General features: G+C 41.9%; 1 protein-coding gene across 3 annotated transcripts in view; it reads right to left on the minus strand.

The window, feature by feature from the left end:
- MOB2 (MOB kinase activator 2) overlaps positions 1-20,995 on the minus strand; it is a 79,278-nt gene that overhangs the window by 44,416 nt on the left and 13,867 nt on the right. The window contains exon 1 of one of the 3 annotated variants that reach the window (XM_080405940.1): positions 14,739-14,871. The exons of 1 other annotated variant lie outside the window; for it this stretch is intronic. In XM_080405940.1, the coding sequence (XP_080262066.1) occupies positions 14,739-14,776 (38 nt within the window). In that variant the 5' untranslated portion in view covers positions 14,777-14,871. Of the gene's footprint in view, positions 1-14,651; positions 14,674-14,738; positions 14,872-20,995 lie in introns of those variants that run through there. One more of the 3 variants, XM_080405943.1, reaches the window with a different exon arrangement.

Genomic DNA, 20,995 nt, shown 5'->3' on the forward strand with positions numbered 1-20,995 from the left:
GCTAGCATGGCGTGGCTGCTGCCGTAGACAGAGCACTTGCTACAAAACCTGTGCCCTGCACGTGCCGTGTACGTCACCCCGCACCCATGCCCCGGCACTGCCCAAGTAAAACAAGCTACACTGGTACAAGAAAAACCAACCTAAAAAGCAAAAAAAAAAAACCAAAAAACCCACCACATTTTGCCTATAACTACACTTGACTTTCTTCCAGTGCAGGTGTACTCTCAAAAACCTTCTTCATACCCCAACCACCAACGCCAGAAGACATCTGGAGCGGAGACAACACGTACGCAGGTAACGCCCGGTTTTTCCACCAAGTGATTCACGTTTCCTCCAGCAGCACGCTGGGCTCGTACACCACAGCACCTACCCATGCCTCCCTGAAAAGCCTGATCTACTGGGATTGCACCAGTCACGGCCACCGCACGTGCAGGGGGTGATGCAGCCGCCCATCTCCTGCTCGGGAGCCCAGAGGACAGCGGCCACGGCAGGGCAGCTGCCCCTGTCACAGCCCCCCCAGGGCCCATGGGGACACGGGGGCTATCAGGTGCAGGGCACAGCAGGAGCTCCCGGAGCAGAGATGCTCGGGTACGCTATAGGTACACACACCGCAGGGACCAGAGCGGTAGGCTCTGGGGTCAGAACCAGCCTTCAGCTCCTGTCTGCCTTCCGTCTAGTTACCCCTGTAGTGAACCCAAAGCTTAATTAGCCAAAAGCACGCCTTCCAGTAAGGCATCTGGTTTCAACTTGTGTATGTTACAAGAGAGATGTTATTTTGCTCAGCATTTTGTTCCAATGGCTGATCACATCCACCGTTAAACACGCATCCTTTGAATATTTGAAATCATCTAGCTTTAACATCCATTTATGTTTCCAATTATGATTGTTATCCTGTTAGATTATAGCTTTCTTCTCCACCCCCTCCTTTTTTTAACTTCATTAGCTAGATGCTATATTTACCTCTTGACCTTCTGAGAAACTAAAAAAAAAATAAATTTCCCTTATGCCTCATTATTAGAAATCTTTTCTTCAGTCTTTAAATACTGCAGGTCTTTTCAGCCTTTTTAATTTAGATGGGATCCAAGTGCCTACTCAAGACAATGAAAGCACAACTGATCAAAAGATCTAGAGCTATTCTTACAACCTTAATAAGGGTGAGCAAGCACACAAGACTATCTGGATCTTCATTCCCCAACAAATTAAGGACCATCGTTCATTTAATAATGTTGCAAGGTTAAAACGTTTATGTTTCTAACATTTAGAAATTCACATAGTATTTGCATCTTAAGACAACAGAAAGAATACTAGTTCTCATTATTTGAGCACGGAAAGAAAGAGCTATAAAACCATCAACTCACATTCTCCAGACAGAGGAGCTATAAATATAATATAGCTCGTTTTATAAATATTTAATCAGCTTAGTAACAATTATGATCACTTCATTCCACACAGGTTGCACTACCTTTGATTAAAAAACCTCAAGGAGAAAAAAAAAGCTTGTTTTTCTTGTAATCCATTTTCTTCGCTTCCTTACCCACAACCATGGGGGGAAAAAGCCACAGCACTATCATCCAAGATTACCTTCTAAGAAACAAACAGAGAGCACATGGCAAAAACGTCGTGTCCTCTCCCACATAAAATTACCTCCTTACCACTGTGTTGCTTCCACTGTAATCCTTGAGTCCCCTTGAGCAAAAAGCAGTATTGATTCCAATTAAACTATCTGACCCAAGGGACTGTGTAGAAAGGAGCAAGGAAGATGATACAGCCTAAAACTTCAATGAGTGTGTCTTACCATCTGCTAATACAACCATTACTGTGAAAAGCCACTCGGTTTCACTTTGCTGCCTGTTGTCTCCAGTGCCTTCCTCATCCTCACTCCTTACACTCAGAAAGAGCAAATGCCTCGTCCCATCCTCTACAAGGAACATATTCAGGGGAGAGCAATGAAAGACCCCAAAATAAGTTGTGCCCCCTGACTCCCTCGGATACCATCCTTTGATTTGCTTTAACGATGCTACTTTTAACATCCAGAACTCAGAGAAAATATATTCAATCCGCACCTGAACTCGCTAAAAAACATGACCCACCCTCACCCTCTGCATTAACACGCTCAGTATACTCAAGGATGGTTGGGTTGCCTGGTGGACGAGAAACCCAAGGCTTAACAGATTGCCATTATGCACGTCAGAACTTGCAGACATTTCCCGACTTCAGCGTGTCACACCTCTACTGAAAGCAAAAGCTGCAGTTTACCTTCGTTGGGGCTTCATTTACTGCCTCATTTCCAATTCCAGATAATCAACTTCTAACAAAACTGGAAAGCCCATGCTCTCTCCCCGTGCAACAAAGGGAGCCAGATTGTCCTCCTGTACCGTACGCATCTGCTTTTGTACTGCAACTGCTACTAGCAGATTGTTGCTTAAGAAAAACAGACTGGCAACGAGAAGGATCAGCAGCTTGGCATTTGTTCTACTTGTGTAACCTTTCACAAACAGCCTTGCATTTCCATCAAGGCAACGTTCATCTGCTCTGTGCAAATACAAATAGTAGCTTATCGAAAAGCTGCAATGTTGTTCAAAAATTGGCTGAACATTATAGAGAAACGAAACAACACTGACATTCAGACACTCTAGAACTTGCAAGTGAAATTTTTTAATTTCCAGTTTTTAAACAGCGCTTATGTAGTCAACAAATAAAGGTTATCAAACCCTCTCCTAACAGTGTTCTTTAATCATCTACCAGCACAAAATGCCACTAGAATGTTCTGAAATACTTTGATGGCATCTTTTGGCCACACAGCTAAGCCACTCCATCAGTCAGCTTCTTCAGAGAGGATTATTCCGATTCACTCCTCCCTGCCCAAACCAAATGGAAACTGTACGTTTTCATAGTGTTTGTTTTCTGTCAGTTTAATCCTGTGATGCAGCTCACGACAAAGCAAATTCAGAGTCACTGGAGGTCTAAAAGAAACAACAGAAGCCCAGCTAGGGCTGGCAAGTCCCTTTCGCGGGAGGTTTGCCGCTATAGTGGCTGAGCTGTACGGCTGAACAGGCTCGTGCTAACAGCTTCACACATGCACTTGCAAAGAACAATGCCCCTGTTACACCATGTGTGTAACTACATCAGTTCCCATAAATGAGAGCGATAAGACTGTATACAGAGAAAAATTACACATCGCTCCTTGTTCCGTTGTTCCAGGCTGCCAGGACATGGTGTTAAACATTGCCGTAGGAAGTCAGAAGTGCTCCAGAACACAGGAAAAAACTTGGAGAAATAGGAAACTGACTTGACAGAGAAGAGGGGCAATCCAAGCAGAGCTGTTCAGCTCACGCATCAGCTCAAGGACCACAGTCACAGGTTACCAGAAGACCATAATCTCCTCCCAGCCTTGCAGTTTTCCAACCACCCTTTGAGGGATCACTCTAAGTTATAATAATAAAGAAAATTAAGCCTGAGCATCTCAACCTTGAAGCATGTATGAAGCTTGAAGTATGTATTCTGGGCAAATAGGCAACTACTCTCCTAAGGATGAGGTGAAGCATGCTCTTAAAGAAACACTTTATTTATAAATATTTTTTTGATTCTCGGAGATGGACCTGTTTTGAAATTGCATTGCCATATTCCAATATGTACTTACAGGGGAACAGACACTGCAATTATTTTTCAGGGACATGACAATGAAAGTATTTAACCTGTATTGCAATGTAGTTTGTAACACAGACACCACCTCATCATTATCATACTTACCCATGCTACAGAGCAGATTTATTGTGATAAACTGTCCTGCGCATACAAAAGTAGAAAGTCACACTTCTTTCTTCCTATTGACAGCATCATGGCAGTGAAGTTGAAAACTTACTAACCCATCTAGCTTTCTCAATATATGTAAAATGTCAAGAGCTCGATTTATGTATTCAGTCCACTAAGTTTCTCCAGAACAGTAAGAAACTCTCCCTCCCACCAAATTCCCTCCAGAACTACTAGAGTCAGTGGGCACTGACGGACAGAGCAAAAGCAGCAAACACACACCCCGCAATTCCTTTCCGGACCAGAAGAGAGAAAAGGGAACTGATGACTCCACAACTGCCTTCTGCAAAACTCAAGACCTGGCTTTTAGTTCTTGAACCACTTTTAGGAGAGCTGTTGTGCTTATTCATAGACCTCTCCGATACACAGTGATGCACTACTACTCGTCCTGCATGTGGGCACTGAGATGCCGCTATTGATCATGTACTGCATTATTGGCCACAAAGTTCTCCCACAGCGAGCAAAAGTACGGAGTTTTTTCTCAAAAGGAGAGCACAGAGAGAAGGCATCAACTCCAACATGTTTGAAGCTGCCTCTATGAAAGTAGAATTTATTTTTGTAATCTGTACCAGTGGAGTTGACTTTAAAACACAGCAGTCCCAATTTGTACTATTTTAAATCAGGATGCACACATATAAATAACGTTCAAAATTTAAGGTGGGAAAAGGCTGGAGCTACTCTTGTTCATGTAACGTGGCACAGAACTGGAGTAGCTCTCAAAATCTAAATGAACAAGACTTTGTCTTGGAGAAACGTAACTGCCACACCTACACTGATAACCCTCTAAGTCAAAAGAAAAAAATAATTCTGTTCTTTTTTTTATCCTGGACGTTTTTACTGCTCCCACAAATTGATATTAGCATTGCACTTGGAACAGGCTACAATTACTCTGTGAGTGGCTTCAACACATGTTCCCTCCCTGCCACTCTGCCCTCTGTTCCTTGCAAAACTCACTCTTCAAAGCTCAATAATTGTGACAAACTGATCCATGAAACTGAAAATACGGGGTTTGGGAAGCAATCCTGCAAGGAAAGGGGGCAGATACTGACAATTTTTCCAATGTTTCAAAGGTTGGGTCAAAGTGACATAATAAAACCCACACATCCAGCCCCTTCTAGCACCTCTGGGCCGGTTTGTCTCTCGGATCACGCTTTGAGGGGAAATCCCGATGAGCCGGGCTGCCAGAGCCACGCGCCGTTTCGCCAGGGGTGGGTGGAAGGAGCTCGCTGTAGGCTTCGGCTGCTTGCAGGCTCCCCTTCAGGCTGGCCTCCGATGTAGGTACGCAGTCACTGCCTGGCTTTTGTTTTTCAGAACAAGGAGAAAACACATTTTTCCCCTCCCTTGTCTGGGAAACAGGAAATAGGTTCTTATAAAGGCTCTCCCACCTACAGACTGGGCAGGAAAAAGGTGGAGTTTGGCAACATGGAGATTTGTTCTTCAAGTGCAGACCAGTAATTATTCTAAGGTAAGCGACAGGATGGCTGGGCTTACTAATGTTTACTCACCCTGGTGCTGCTGTTTTCAAATGTATTTATATTTCATGCAGACTTAACCATAAATGTAAAAATTGCTTATTTTTACCCAAGTTTTTGGTTGGTTAGACCCTCGCACAGACTTTACTTACCTTTACATACAAAGTCAACAAACTCAAAGAAATACGCCTTTTTAAATACCTGTGCAAGTTAATTAGCTCTTAAGGTCCTTATAAAGTGGCTAGACGTTTTTATCCCTATTTTATAAATGAGGCTATACTGTTTTAAGTGCAGAATATGACTCCCCAGAGCACACACAAAGTTCTACACCTCCACTTCAGAAACCATAAGCTAGAAACAATATTGTCTTTAGCTCGGGGGAGGGTGGGGGGTGGGAATCATTAGGACAGAAAAGTATCTAGGTTTGCTAGGAATGTCAGTCAATTGATAACCATAAATCGTATGTCCGGAGGAACACATCTTCTTGTTGGTTGTATGTATTCCAAGAACGTATATTAAAAACTAGTAAAAAGGAAAGAATTGGCATGAACAGAAGGAAGGCTCTCCACTGGAAAAAATAATCCTGAGATGCTGGTTTGAAATTACCTGTGTATGAGCTACCCCAAAAAAATCCTAAAATGACTTGACTGCATCACACACTAAGTTTGGTATGTTATCCACAGAAAGCAACTAATATCCAAACTGCTTAGTACTAGAGCGCTAAACTGGGTGGGAGTCAAACTCTCTCAAAAACCATATTCCAGCCCCTGAGAAATCAAATTATTTTAGTGAAAAGATGGAATAAACCTGCAAAAAATCTCATTTCTTTCAGTTCCTGAATAACTACTTTAATTTGTACTTGTCAAGGTCAGACTGAACAGCCTTTTAGAGCTAGAAATTTATTTTTTTTTATAATCTTAAATACAGCAAGAGTCCCCAGCATATCACAAAACACAGTATTTAACCCCATAAAAAACATTTAAATACGTAGTCAACGTAGTTCCTCCTCAGAGTGTTCTATGAGCCATCAGTCATTACAAAAAAATCCCCTAACAAGCTCCATGACATCAAATTATAATGAAAAGATTGTTAAATTCCCCTCAGAAAACTGCCGTGTTACTGCATCAAGAATATACTTGTAATTAAAACTGACTGGGAAAGCAAAGACTTGTCTTTGAGAATAGCTTCAACACCTTTGAGCAAAGCAGCTGCACCACTGCCATGCAATAGAGCTCCCAAGCCACTAAAACCTGACATACATGTAAAGTCAGCATGGTGCTGTCCGTTAGGATCTTTCCTGCCAATGCACGATGCTTCGTTATCTTTAGCATCCATTGGCATTGCTGATGTTCTCTCCCACACAGAGTAAGTTAAATAACTCACATTTTTGTTTAGCTGACATAGCAGTACTGAGGAAAATGATGGTTCATCCTGCATCATTGGCAGGGTAGAGCTTTGGGAATGGAAGATTAAAAAAAAAAAAAAAATCATTAACAGGTCTTTGCTTTATTTTTTCTTTCTTAGTTGTAGAGAGGACCATAACCAAGAGTCCCCTCAGTACAGGTATGAGGAAAGAAACCTCAATTTACATCATCATCATTGTAGGTATGATCTGACAGCAGGTAAGGGAAGAAAACAAGTTCCCATTCTATTCTAACAGAAAGCTTGAATTCACTGAAAAAAAGCTTTTAAAATGGCTATATTTAATACATTTGTTCATTATGCTTTTACAGGAATATCCCATTAAAAATCTCTAGTCCTGAGAGTATCTTAGCAGGAAGAAACAGAAATAATCTGTCCATTGCATGTCAAGCTACCGATTCTGTAATTCACAGTAACCGGTATAAAAGTTTACAGTTCGTTTACTGCCCCTAATTATTATTAATGAGCTATAAACTGAGATGTTAATAGTTCTGGCATACAACAGATAAATTATATGGCTACTTTTAGTGGGCACTGCTTACCCTGCATATATACTAGCTTCATTATAAAGTAAGCCCTGACTACACTACATATTCCACAAAGCACTTGGATGGAGGGAAGTGGCATAGAAGGTGCCAAAAAAAAAAAAAAAAAAAAAAAAAAAAAAAAAAAAGTGAAGTGCCTGAAGTGTTTTGTTGTTCCCTGTTCTGGCCCCAGGTTGTTATTGGAACAACATCTTTGTAATACTCAAATCCCAATATGAGCATTTATCACTGCCTGAGATTCTGTGTAAGAGCAAGGACAACAGTTTTCTTGAATGTGTAGCACAACATTGTTTTAGATCAAGAGGTAAGATATTTCCAGTAAGTATATACACTATGGGGGAGGGGGGGGCGGAAAAAAAGAGGGAGAGAAGAATACACACACACACACACACAAGACCTGCAGCAGCACGTTCTGGAGTTCTGAATTAAATCTTTGCTTCTGGCAGAGACTAATAAAATATTTGTAAAGAGTTACTGTTAGCTGCACAAGCTATGAGAATGAGCATATATTCCTATAGGTTATTCTTTGATTTAAAAATCTCCTACCCTTTGGCAATAAACTGATCAGGCTAGCTTTAAGAGTACGTATTGAAATGAGCATCCTTCTATGTCACAGCTGGAGATTTTTGTTTCTTAACCACTTTTTCACATAAAAAGACAATACAGATTTTTCCAGCTAAAATAACATCTGGCATAAAGTAGTACAGTACTACAAAATTATTCTACACTACATGCTGCACTGATCTGAAGAACTAGCTGATCAAGAGGTTACCCCCACCCACCCAAAAAGAGATTATATTTAATGTAAATTCTTGTTTTCTGTAAGTCTTCTGCAGCATTCACCATGAGGGCGGCCCAGTTCCAAATCCATATTTGGGAACGGCTCTATTAATATAACAACAATGACTCACACTGCAAGTTCTAATGAAATCGTCTGTTTAGAAGCGTTATGTTCGTAATACTTTCCCCATATAAGGCTTACAGTTTAAACCTTTATGCATACATCATTAATGAATATAAAAATGCGTAAACTCCTTTTGAATGCTCGCATATGCGAGAAAAAAAAAATCCCAAAGAAAACACATTTGAGATCATAAATCTTGTGTTGCAGGACCAGTGCCACCAGAACAGCCGGGCTGAACAGAGGACAACAGTTACAAAAACAATGCCCACAGCCGCTATAAAAGTAACTCCATTCTTGAAGGTGAAGATTAACTGAAAAGATTCAGAATTACAGTTCTGGAAGTTGTTCAGTATTTTGCACCGTACTTCCATTTCCCTCTACTTGGCAACCATACTGTCACTTTCTCACGTAAGATGGACAGTAGCAGGACTGCCCAGGATACATAACTAACGCCAAAATGCGGTGGGATTGCTGCAAGTGGCAAGTTATCACCAGACGGTGACAGCGAGACCACCATCAGCCCTGCTGCTGCTTTCCAGCATTCACCACCTCTCTCCTGCAGCTTTGGATGGCTCCATACCCTCGCAGCATTCCGCCAGCAGCAGGGAAAAGGGGTCCACAACCCGTGCCAGGGACCCGCCGAGGCGCAGGGACGCAGCAGCCGTCAGGAACGGCCAGCAGCCCCTCCTGGTCCCCCCGCTTGCCACGTGCGGGGAAGAGGTGCCGGGCTGAAATCCTGTCCCCATCGTTGGCTGTGTCACCAGGCAGTAACGCGAGGGTAAATACGGGATGCAGGGGAGCGGCGTGGGAGATCTATGGGGAAGTCTTTCATAAAGGAAACCTGTGCTGCTTGTGCGTGAGAACGATGCCACGTTTGGGCTGTCCTCGGAGCAGGCAGAAGGTCCCCAGATCGCGGTCTACATCCACACACTGCGGTAGCCCTCCCCTTACAAAACAAGGGGCATTGTAATGACACTCGAGGAGCCACCTCACGCTGGCTGAAGCGGACTGAAAGGAAACCAGTCAGCTTCAGCAGGCAGAGGAGCAAACCCCTAACCAAGCCACACCTGAGCACAGCCGGCGGCAGCTGAGCAAGCACCAGGATCACCTGGAGTCAGGCAGAGTTCGCTCAGCAGCGCTGGCCCGGCACCTCAGCTTACATTTTTTGACACCATAAGGCATTCTAAAGACGACTCTGCAAAAAATGGATTCCCAATCCAACAAAAACTGAAGTGGATAATCTATATTTTTGGCCTTAATCTGATAAATCTGGGCTGTGCTTTCCAAGGATAACAGTCTGTACTGCTACCCTTGGATTTTCCCTTTTTTCATGACAAACTGTGGTGATTTGGGAGGACTGTAAAGCAGTTCAAGCAGCTGCTTCTCCTCAGATAAGATATTTGGGTGTTCGCAGTACTTATGTCTGCCAGAGGAGCTATTTCAATGGGCTTTCATGAGCTGTTTAATGCTATTTTTCCTGTAGTTGCAACGATACTGAATAAAAAAAAGCCTTCTGAAGCAGGCTTATTATTATGCTCTTTCCGATTTCTGCTTTTTTGGGCAAAACAAACATAAGACACTACTTTTTCTCCTTGGCTTGCTTTGCGTCAGCAGAAGACGGAAACACAAAAGAAAAATAATTTATTTTTCAATTTCAGTGCTTGGCTCAAGATCAAGTCATTAGTTTAAAGCAGCGACTTGGAGCAGAGGAAACAGATCTTGGGGCCAGCAATATTTTATCAGTCAGCTGGACATCCATTAATCTTTAAGATATTCTTAAGTATTTTGTCCCTGTCCAACTTGAATTTGTTTCAAGGGATCGGTTACTTCTGCCTTTGATTATATATAATCACTTTCATGTACACATAGTCCTGAAATGAATGCAGGAAAAAAAAGTCTCCATGCAGAGCAGAACTCAAAGAGCATTTTCAGAAAGGCCCAGGGCAGCACTGGGAAGGGAGATGTCAAACTGCTTGAATTCTCAGCTGGAACACCAACAACACAAGCTTAACACAAACTTTTCAAAATTTGAGCAAGTGCCCGGAGCAGCGAGCTGCAAACCCTGCATGCTCAAAGCTCTCACCCCTGCCAGACTTCTGCACGCGTGACCCAGCCACGCTCCGGTGGCCCTTAGCGTCCCAGGAAAACATGCCACAGCAACTATTAAGCAGCGCAGAATCACACACAGTAATGATGAGAAGGTAAAACTGATTTGATTAACATTTAAACATTTTACTTTGTGCTACATATTTGTTTCAACAAATAAGCTCTTGTTGATGCTGTTCAGTTTCCATCCCCCTGCGTTTGGGCTGGCCACTATGCAGGAGTTGCAGAGACCATTGCTTAGTTTTAAACAGTGATCTTCAAGACAGTTGTTGAGTTTCTAAACATGCACTGATTTAGAAAATATTGTAGACCAAGCACACACTGCATGGCCTTGTCAAAACTGCAGTGCTAAGCAGAAGAGAATGAGGCGGCACCACACGGGCTCACTGACCAGGGCCATCCGAAATCCCGATTTGGGTGCAGTTTTACCTAGCAGACCGTTTATCAGTATATCCTATGGTATCTGAAGCAAGATCAGCAAGTTGCCAGCTGTCCAAAGGAGCTCTTCAGTTCTATAACTGCACAATCTACTTAACACTGCAGCAAAGCTTTCCTACAGTGGGCATGGCCATTGTGAAGGCAAAACAGCATGGGCACGGGTCCGTTTGCGCTACTACAGAGGTTATAGGAGTCTGTAAGCCTGTATACTATGATTCTAAAAGGCACGGGAAGCTTAGACCACACCACCAAAGTTCAAGCTGCATATTTGTTTTGGGTGTGTTTGAGGTCACATCTTGTGAAATGCACGCTTGGATTTACACCCTTCCTTGAACTTAAGTCATCAGGAGAAAAAGAGGAAATAGATGTGTAATAAACAGTATTTGTTATCTGACACCTTACCAGTATGCAAAGACTTACACTATCAGTAATTCCAAATACTAAAGGGACATGGGAAGACAAAAAAAAAAAAAAAAGCATTTGCAAAGAGAAAAAAAAAGTGATGCTAAAATTATTGCAGTGCCAGTGCATTTTTCACCATCAATAAACAAAGCACCAACCGAATAAAGGGATCTCCCCCAAGTTAAGATGACCTTTGAAACAGATCATTGCTAAAAAGAAACTCTGCAATGCAAGGAAATATAATCAGCACACTGCAGGTTAGCATATAACAGCAAAGCTGACTTAATGTTGTCAAAGAGATGCTGGCAAGATTTCTACCTCAGGCTCAGCAAGTTAAGGGAGGTCTCCTAACTCAGTGTCCTCCGATGAATCTCAGCACCAAATACCCCTGTCTCCACTAACGTTTAATCATTACCCGCTTCAGAAAGCAAGAACAAACATGCCCACATCCAGCAAGACCCACTCAAAGAAAACCTGTAAATCACAGTTTCCAAGTGAAGTTTTGGATTTCAGTTGCTCCCAGTTTATATGTGTACAGTTCTTACATAGTCTAGCTGTGGCACAACAGAACAGGCAAAAGTCCAAGCAGGGGGAGCTTCTTACCGGTATTGGGTTTGAAAATGTTTTCCAGTATCTTAGCTCCCCTTGCAGTCTTCCCCTTTATGAGTTTCCAAGTGTAGTCAGAGCCTGACCAGATCATACACAACAAAAAAACCAATTATTGCGATGACTCTTGCTACAGTTCCTTGTTGACAAGCAAAATGAAAAGCAAGAATCAAGCTTTTCTGGACCAAATACCTGCAGTTTCGGGGAGTACCTTATGAAACCAGAGACAGAACTATTAAAAGGAAAAGTGAGCATCTTTATGCAAAAGATGTAAGAGTCTTCACGTAACCCCTGTATCCTAGAGATTGGGCTTCTCCAATCACCCTTTTTGGTTGCCTCATCCAAGATATCAGCATCACCTGAAACAAAAACACCATCTAGAGCTTGATAAAAATCAATCTGTGAGAACATAATGAGGTAGGCATGGTTTATTTACTTTTTAAGAACATCTGGATACAGTACCTAAGGAGAAGTTACACTTTCATTTCAAAAATTGAGGGTTCAAACAGAGTTCTTGTTCTCCCTCATGAACACTTAAGTTACACCCCCTAAAGTGAACTTACTGCAAGTTCAGTAGCTCCAGTTCACAAAATAAGATTCAATACAGAAGGAAGATGCAAACAAAGTGACCTTTGATGTAAAGAGTTCCCTGCTGTTGCTCTTGATGCACAACAACTAAGCTTTAATACTATTTAGCAATACATTTAGCATAACACCACCTTGTCTGATTGGGAGTATACTCAGAAACTTTACCACCATACTCTGCAATTCCATCTCTGAACATGCTGATGAGTTTGAGGTACTCACGTTTGGCTGTACAAACCACCCAGTTCCCCCCGCCCTTTTTCTCTTTAATCAGAGAAGCGCACAGTTTTCATGCACTAGGCTGTGAAGAGTAATCCCATGGTGGCTATGGCCCTGGCATGTGCAGGTACCTGCTGCAGCAGCATTTGTCTTTGCCCTACAACATTCCACCCCAACAAGCTCCCCTCTCCTGAAGTGACCTGCGCAACAGGGAGCCGCTCCACCTGGCAAGTGGAACACGCTGTCCCAAACAAAAATCCCTAAAGATCAAAACAAGCCTTTCTGCTGACACGCCAAAAGTTTAGGCTAAACAGGAAAACATACTTGAAGCTCTTTTTCCATTACCTTGCATTATTAAACCATCTAGGCAAGAGATAAACATAAAAGGAATTTCTTTAATTAGATAAATTCACTCCTCGGCATCTGTTGTTTAATAGAGCGAAGCACATCAGCATGTTAGAATCAGATAATATTGGAGTCTCCCACAAACTCACAGTTGAAGCTTCTTTTTCATGCAAGCAATTGGGTGCCACTGGTTTTAATCACTGTAATACAACACTTCCAGTTAAATGCTTGCCGTAAAATGTCATGCCAGGTATGCACTGGGCCACAACAAGTGAAATTCCTTAAAATGATTATGCAGCATCTTGCAAGTTAGAACAAGGCAGAACAGATGCACAGGGTGATCTTGCACAACTTATTTCCCTGAAGTTCTGTACCATGTATTCATTTTTAATAAACCTCAAATCAATTAAAGATTGTGCTTCCCATAACTAAAACCTAAACGATTCCTTTAGCATAAGCAGTATCTATTACATTTTACATTTCAACATCAATGGACTCTCTAAATTAAAACAATCTCTCGAAGGGTTAAAAAACCTCTGCAAAAAAAAAACCAAGTTAATGCTAATATACTCTTAACCTCTATCTGGTACAAACTAAATCCCGTCGAGTGACAAACTCATCTTACAGCTTAAAACCAAATACTCTAAGGTAGTAACTTTCAATTATGTTTGATTTTGTAAGCAGTCAGATAATGGCATTTTTATTACAGTTATTTAAATAGTTAAGGATAAACCAGGAAGATGTTAGCATCCATGCAAAGGACCCTTCTACGTGGCATTGTGCAAGCCAGGGCAGGCAAAAAGCAGTGCAGACCAGCTGAACAACACTGCTGAAGTTTCTCCTGTCTGATCTGCTTGTGCTGCCATCTGCCATCCGAGCGCACAGCGGACCGTGAGTTTCAAGCAACTGGGCAGTGTTGGGCTGGTCTGCACACCTGTACTCCGAAATACATCTGGGCTTTGCAGGAACGCAGCACTAAGCCGACCGCACCGTGAAGCACTATCACAATGCTTACTCATTACAGAAGGTTAAAAGTAGCAGCAGCAAAGCAGAACGACGCTCCAAGGCTAACAACTTTCTTCATTTGTCAAGTCACCTGCCAGGTACTAATGAACGGTTGACACAACACCACGGATGTACAGGTCCTCTTCAGTCAGGTATGCTGTGCTGAGAAACAAACCTTACACACCGTATGAAGGCATGCGATAATCTGCCTTAGTAAAAATTAAATGCAATTATTAAAAAAATACTTTCACCTGAAAATTGTCTATTTTCAATTATTACAAAAAGATTCCTTAAACAAGGAATATCTAGTTGGTTATCTTCTTTCCAGTAATGGTATATTCTCTGTTACTGAGAGGATTTAGGGACGGGGGGGGGAGGGGGCGGAATAAATCAGTACAGTAACTCAGAGTGGGTTTAGGCACTTGAAACTACTTAGACTGAGTAAATTTAAAGTAATTTGTATTCCTCTCAGGGAGCATCACATTTAATGATTGCAGCTCTTGCTCATATCAAAAGCCAGGCTGCTTGCTGGCAAATGCTTAAAATAATGACTGCAGCCATCTCTTCGGGAATCACACCGTTCCTAATGCTTTGGTGGTTTTACTGAATAGATCCACCTTACTTCAACACACAGACAACTCTTAACTTGTCCCCACCAAATGCACATGCTTTAAAAGTAAATCTAATAAAAAAAAAAAAAATCAGTAAAAAGCAAGCTAAATAAGCTGCATATTTTACATGCTGTGATCCTCTGCTCTTTCAGACAAAAGACTTGGTCATTATTTCACATACCCCATCACTAGGAAGAAAACCAAAGGCTTCCGTTTTCATGTGGTTTTAACGATGAAGATTCAAAAGAGGATGCAGGCTCTTTCTTACCCATTCAGCGTGTATGAACCATTCCTCTTGAGTCTCATACTTGCAGATAAGAATCTTAGGAAAAAATCCAGAATGAGGTGGTTTGTCCTCTGCTAGACCAGAATACAGGCACCTGTCTGGTGGTTGCGCTTTTTGTTCACCAGGGGATCTCTTTCCTGTTTCTCTGAGTCATCAGAGAGGAACAATGTGAAACCGCCACCAGAGCCACTTAGCAGGAAGCCCAGAGGAAACTGCCTGCAGCCAAGCAAGAGTCTCGAGGTGTAAAATCTCCCCACCACACCTCCCACCATGGAAAAGCAGCAAAAATTCACGGAGAAGCCGTTTTTACAAAACACCTTCACCGCTCCCTGAGTGTGCAAGAATAAATGCTGTTAGAAAGCTGTGTTTTACTGGTGAGCTGCTGCTTCCCAGGCTGAAAGCAGCTTCGGATCTATTCCTCTCTTCTCACGAGCCCGCTGCAACTATCGCTCAAGTATCCAGCACTACCGTCAGAGCGCAAGGCAGCTAAACAAGATGCCCTAAATAACAAACATTCAGACTTTTCCGTAGTTTTTCTCCCCCTAATATCAAGTTGGAAACTACACCTGCGGAAAGGGACACGCAATTAGTGGTTAGAAGGTTCATCTTCCTTGTTGAAAGTTAAAAGACAGGCAGATGTGAAGTCACGCTCAAATGCAGCAGAGAAAAATATCCTCTAGCAGCCCAGTCTCGGGCAGGCTGCCCTGCATAAATCACACCATCGCACTGTCTCCGATGAGGCCGTTTTCCTTCCTTTTCTGTTCACCCTACCCTTCCCCGAGAGCTGTGAACTAAACAGCTGCACAGTTGAACATCTGGACCAGAGGAGTGAATCTACCACGCAAAGCAAAAATTACACCAGATAATTGCTGATCATTTACTGTCTGTGAGCAAATCGGCACTGACTCAAGTAATAAATCACGTGAAAAACATTTTTAACAATGAATGTTGAAAGGACTGTCACTTGTGGCCTAGGTGAAACTGCTCTAGCATAATGGGAAAACTGCACACTAGCCAAATAGAAACATTCAATATTCACTACCTACACAGAAGAAAGCAATGGGTAGGGTCCCACAGTACTCTGGCCCAAGTACAACATTATTCTGTATTTTAATGGCCCAAATATCACACTGCCAAATGACAATGTTTGTTAAGCTGAATTTTTATCTTTAACCCATCTTCGCGTTGTTCTTTCAAATTTGTCATCTGAAAATTTAAGTTACAGAAAAACAGCCTAAAAAAACCCAAAACTGCTTGATTTCTTTCTAGGTGCCCAACATTACACGGTTAGGTGTAGTCAGGCATACTTGTATAGGGACTGATTAGATCACAAATATTGAGAGAAAAAAAAGGGTTACAATGAACTACAGGCTGAAGAAATCAACTATGTCGTACTGTTGATAAAAGGCAGCAAGACTGACCTGTACAAATATGCTGCGTCTGCAAGACAGAAAGCAATTCCCAGCATCTATCGGGCCTAAACTGGAGTATCGTGCCCATCCCCCAGCACCCTAGTTGAGGACAAACGCATAATTAGCTGGAGAGAGCACCCAGAGAGCACCAAAAATATTATTAATCTCACAGATGAGAAAGCAGAGAGCAAAACAAGGGAACACCTTCCGAGAATGCAGAACACTGCTGTAAAGAGAAAGGAAACAAAATGTTCTTCCTGCTCTATCCATCACAAAGGGACTTGAGCTAAGCAAGAAACAAACCATGTTAATATTAGATTTTTTTTGGTAGAGGGGTGGTTTTGGTTTTTTTGTCGTTGGTGGCGTGTGGTTTTTTTTCTTTTAAGTATAGAAATAGATTACAAAGTCTCCATTATTGTAGGCCTTTGCAATGATCTTGCTCCAGAGCTGACTAGGTGACCTCTCCAGGTGTCTCTCATCCCTAGCTTTCTATGGTTTGCTCCCACTGCTAGCCAGAAGAAAGAACAGAAATTGTGCAGTGTAACCACATGAGGCAAACCAGCTCAACCCAAACCAGACTACAGCATGCTTTCCTTTTCCTCAAAATAAGTTATACTGGCCAGGGCTGCACACAGGTCCAATACAATACCACCACAGTGGTAGCAGCACTCTGCTTTTATCACACGCATCATGGGGAAGAATTATACCATGTGTTCTTCTCAACCATCAACTTTGCAAAGATCCCACCAACACGCCTGGCTGGCACCAGGGTCCGATTCTTCCAATTGCTCTGGTCAGGCCCCGCTGTCCCCAGGAGGGAGCGCAGAGTCACTACAGCCACCAAAGAGCTAGAAGTGAGGTCCCTGCGGGCAGCTACCTACCAGTCCTGCATAAAGCAAAAACACATTCTTGGAAGCTTATCAAAGAAAACCAGGATGATTCATTTGGTTAATAACTTGGAGAAGAAAAAATAGTTAAAGCTAATAAATCACTGCTATGTAAAGATCACTTCTAAATGCTCTGCAACCCCAGAATCGAACACACACTTGAATTCAAGTTTTCTTCTTAGAAGCCAAGATTTCTGGAGAGGTGGTCTTAAACCCAGGCTCAGAGTAAATCTGGCATGTCTTCAGTTTTAAGTGAAATAAATCATGCCCCACTGAAAAGATGCACCTGACAGTTTAATTAAAGCATATATGACACTGCGGTTATGGGGTGTCCACTAATTTGCCTTGGAAGTGTGCCAGCAATATGAAACAAGAGCTATTGGGAGGTGGTGTCTGATGACTATTACTTAATAGCAATTGACTACTGTTGGAAGCTGAAGAATCACAATTTTTGTAATTAACAAAAAAAGCAGACCTTCCCACAGCTTTTTTTAAGCTCCTTTCTGGATGCAAAATTTAAGCAATATACCCATGGATTTTCAGAGCCTTTTGTTTTGACTGGCTACCTAACCTCTTAAAAATAAATTTCAGCATGATGTTGCTGCAAAGCAGCTGCTGTTTTTTCCAAACTGCTTCTCTGAAAGACACCAATGCCTTTTTTCTTTCTCACCCCTCCATGCTCTGTCAAGGATTACAGCAGCACAAGGGTATGTGTTCTTTAACATCTCCATCTGAAAACTATTATAGGAAACCAGCAACTAAATATAAACTGTCCAATCGGAGCCAGAGCCAGCCACATTGATGCTGGGATCCCAAAATGCTATCATGGACAAAAGAACTTACCACAGAAACACAGCTAAAGCCTACTTGCCAACACGACTGCTTCAGAAACAATGAATTCCTGCTTCAGAGAGGTCATCTGGAGAAATGTATTTCGTTAATAAAGATAAAAAAACCCTTTATTTTTAGTCAACATGAAAATAAAGACAAACTCGCTGAAGTAGGCAACAATGATGAGGCAATATGCTACACACATTATCTCCTACACTATTTTCAAGTAGCTGCACCTAAAGAAAACCTTTTCTCCTCTCCCTACACGTACACATTCCAGAGAGCATACACAAGCTGAATCATCATTACTGCGGTGAAAACACATGGGAGGAGGGAAAACATCTTTACGTCCCCTTAAGATCCCTTCTGACAAATAAAGCATTCTTACAGCCCACTTCTCTTTTATTCCCTTCCCTAAGCAGAATCCATAAACTTTAGCATGGATTATTTGTTCCCAGGCTAAACATTCATCCAATTACTGCTCTGCTTCTGAGGGGAATTTCAACAAGACCATTTGGCCCAGTTATTCTGGACATTAGCTTCAAGTACAGTTCTTTAGATAACAGAAATTAGTATGGATGATTTACCATTTTAATCCGTCTCCCAGCCACTCTGTGCTTTGAAAACAGCATTAAAAGATCCCCGTTTCAATTACTATTAAAAAAAATAATCTCCATTTAATAAGGAAACGTACATGTTAAGTAAAAAGCTGGGTACAGAAGAGAATAGCTAGTCCTCTACTACTTGGAAAGACTTACAGTACACTCAGAGTTTAATTATTCATCCAGGGAGTTTTGCATATGAATGAAACATCTTTCTACATCTAAGAAGAAACACTCACTAGCAACCCCAGTCCTCCACATCTGGTCAGGAAAGAGAGAGGAGACAGTGTGCCCATATGTACCCTATTTTCCAGAGCCATGGCTTTTTCCAGGTGTTAGAAGTTACTTCTACAACATTTAGTATTATTTTACACATGTATCCTTGACCCATTCCCTCCAATGCCTTTGAAAGCTCTATTTGCATTTGTCCCACAACTGAAGAGAACAATTTGCTCCCTTTTCTCCTGGAAAATACACACTAACCTAATGCTTAACCTTGTTTTCTACTGTCTTGCATCATAACTTGCACTTAAGGGCCAGCCAAGTTAATTCCCAAGATAATCAATGAAACAGTGAATTGTTACAAGAAACAAATTTGAGTCTACTTTTCTGGTCTGATTATGCACTTACAGCACTTTGTATTAGTTTGCACATCACACAGGGTATTAAATAGTAGGTCAGTCAGGTCCACTTCTACTTAACCACTTTGCTAATTCAGGCTTAATTTAAACACTGATATTGGGGAAACAAAGAGCTTACAGGTCAGTATCAATCGTTGCTGGATAGGGAACGAAAAAGTAAAGAAGAACAGGAAAACTGACTCTGAGACATAGCTGGAAAGAAACGTTTTCCCCAAATTCTGCTAATTCATTCTGCACATGAAGATAGTGCTGCCTCAGCTTCAGAGCTGAAGGGATTTTGTTGCCAAAGCTGTAAAGAAATCCATTTCAGTGGGGGTTTTGGCTTCATATTGAAAAGAAGAAAAAATCCTGTGCGGGGACACCACAACGGTCAATATACAAATGAAAGCCGTACCACATTCCCTATATACAAACAGAAAGCCGTAACACATGAGAGGTCTTTAATTTGCTTTTGAAAAGATTATATTTTTTTACATTAATACAACAGCCAGTCCTGCTTTAAGGCAAAGACGACAGCAGCACCAAAAGGGTTACTGCAAGCACTTCATAATAAGCAAAACAGGACAGCACTGGAGAAAGTTACTGAACTGAAATAACAGAAAAGCAATCCGCCTGGAAACGGAAAAGGGTGGGTGAGCAGTCTCTACCGGACAAGGGCAAAAGCCAGGGTTTATAAATTTAGAAAAAAATACACGCCCACACAAAGCTTCTCAAGTAAGAAGATGGGAGGGGGGAGAACCACACAAGGTTTTACAAGGCCTTTATATAAATTTTGCCTAATCATCCTTAATGGACATCTGCCCATGGCTTAGTACAGGAAAGACCAAGCTTTCAGTGTGTGCCAAACTGTCTGAAACACAAACCTCTGGCACACTGCCCACTTTGATCCCCCACTTTGGGCAGCTTCCTGGAGGTAGGTTTGGAGCAAATGAACACAGACAGATCACTCTTTGGAAGGGCTGTCTAAAAGAGTTAATGTCATGCGAGTTTGGTGTCAGACTTCACAGTGCTCAACTGCATTATTTTTAACTTACCTTAAATGATTTCTAGGTTTTTAAAATCAGAAGCAGCTAGAGAGAATTCAGTAATCAGTTTCAGTGTTAAAGAGAGGTCCTTACACAGGGTTAACACAAGTACTGTGGCAAAATAAATTTTTTAGCAAGGGGTGAAAGTGGCTCTCCTTGACGCAGATGGGCATTAAGACCAGCTATGTGGACAAACAGTTATTTATAGAACTGGCAAACTGCTGCAGAGCATGAAGACCCCCATTCAGATCAGCCCCCACAACCCTGTCCATCTCAAAGGAAGGCTCATAAAGTAGCATAATAAATAGTAAGAGAAGATTGATGTTCTTGGCAAGAGCAGCAGGCAGGTAATTCGGAGCAGGCACTGCCCCTTAGTCCACCAACAGGAAACAACTGCACGACTTACCGCAACGCCCCACCCGAGCGGTCCCAGCCGGTATAAAAGTCTCTGCTGCAAAATTTAGCTAATGATACAATCCAGGAGAAGTCTGGAAGTACCACAGAGGGAGAACAGGAGAGAAATTTCTGAGAAAGAGACTTTAGCTAAAATTAACTACACATGATCAGGCATGTGTGAATCCCTGAAGCCTATAAAGCAAGCAGAAAGAAAAAGTAGTTAAAAGTTTTCTACTGCACAACTTGCCTCTCTCTTATTTAAGTTTGGCCAAGTGGTCTCACGCTAAGGTACTAAAAGCTGCAAGCAATTCTTCTACTAAAAAAAAAAAGTTTAAAACTAGCTTGGTTTTGCTAATCACGAAACGGTACCCAGATTCCAATACAGAAAGCTGGCATTCCAAAAGTAAGAGTTTTATTACATAGAACCTTTAACAATAGAAAGGAA

This window comes from Falco punctatus (genome assembly GCF_963210335.1).
Source record: "Falco punctatus genome assembly, chromosome: 10".
Classification (NCBI taxonomy): domain Eukaryota; kingdom Metazoa; phylum Chordata; class Aves; order Falconiformes; family Falconidae; genus Falco; species Falco punctatus.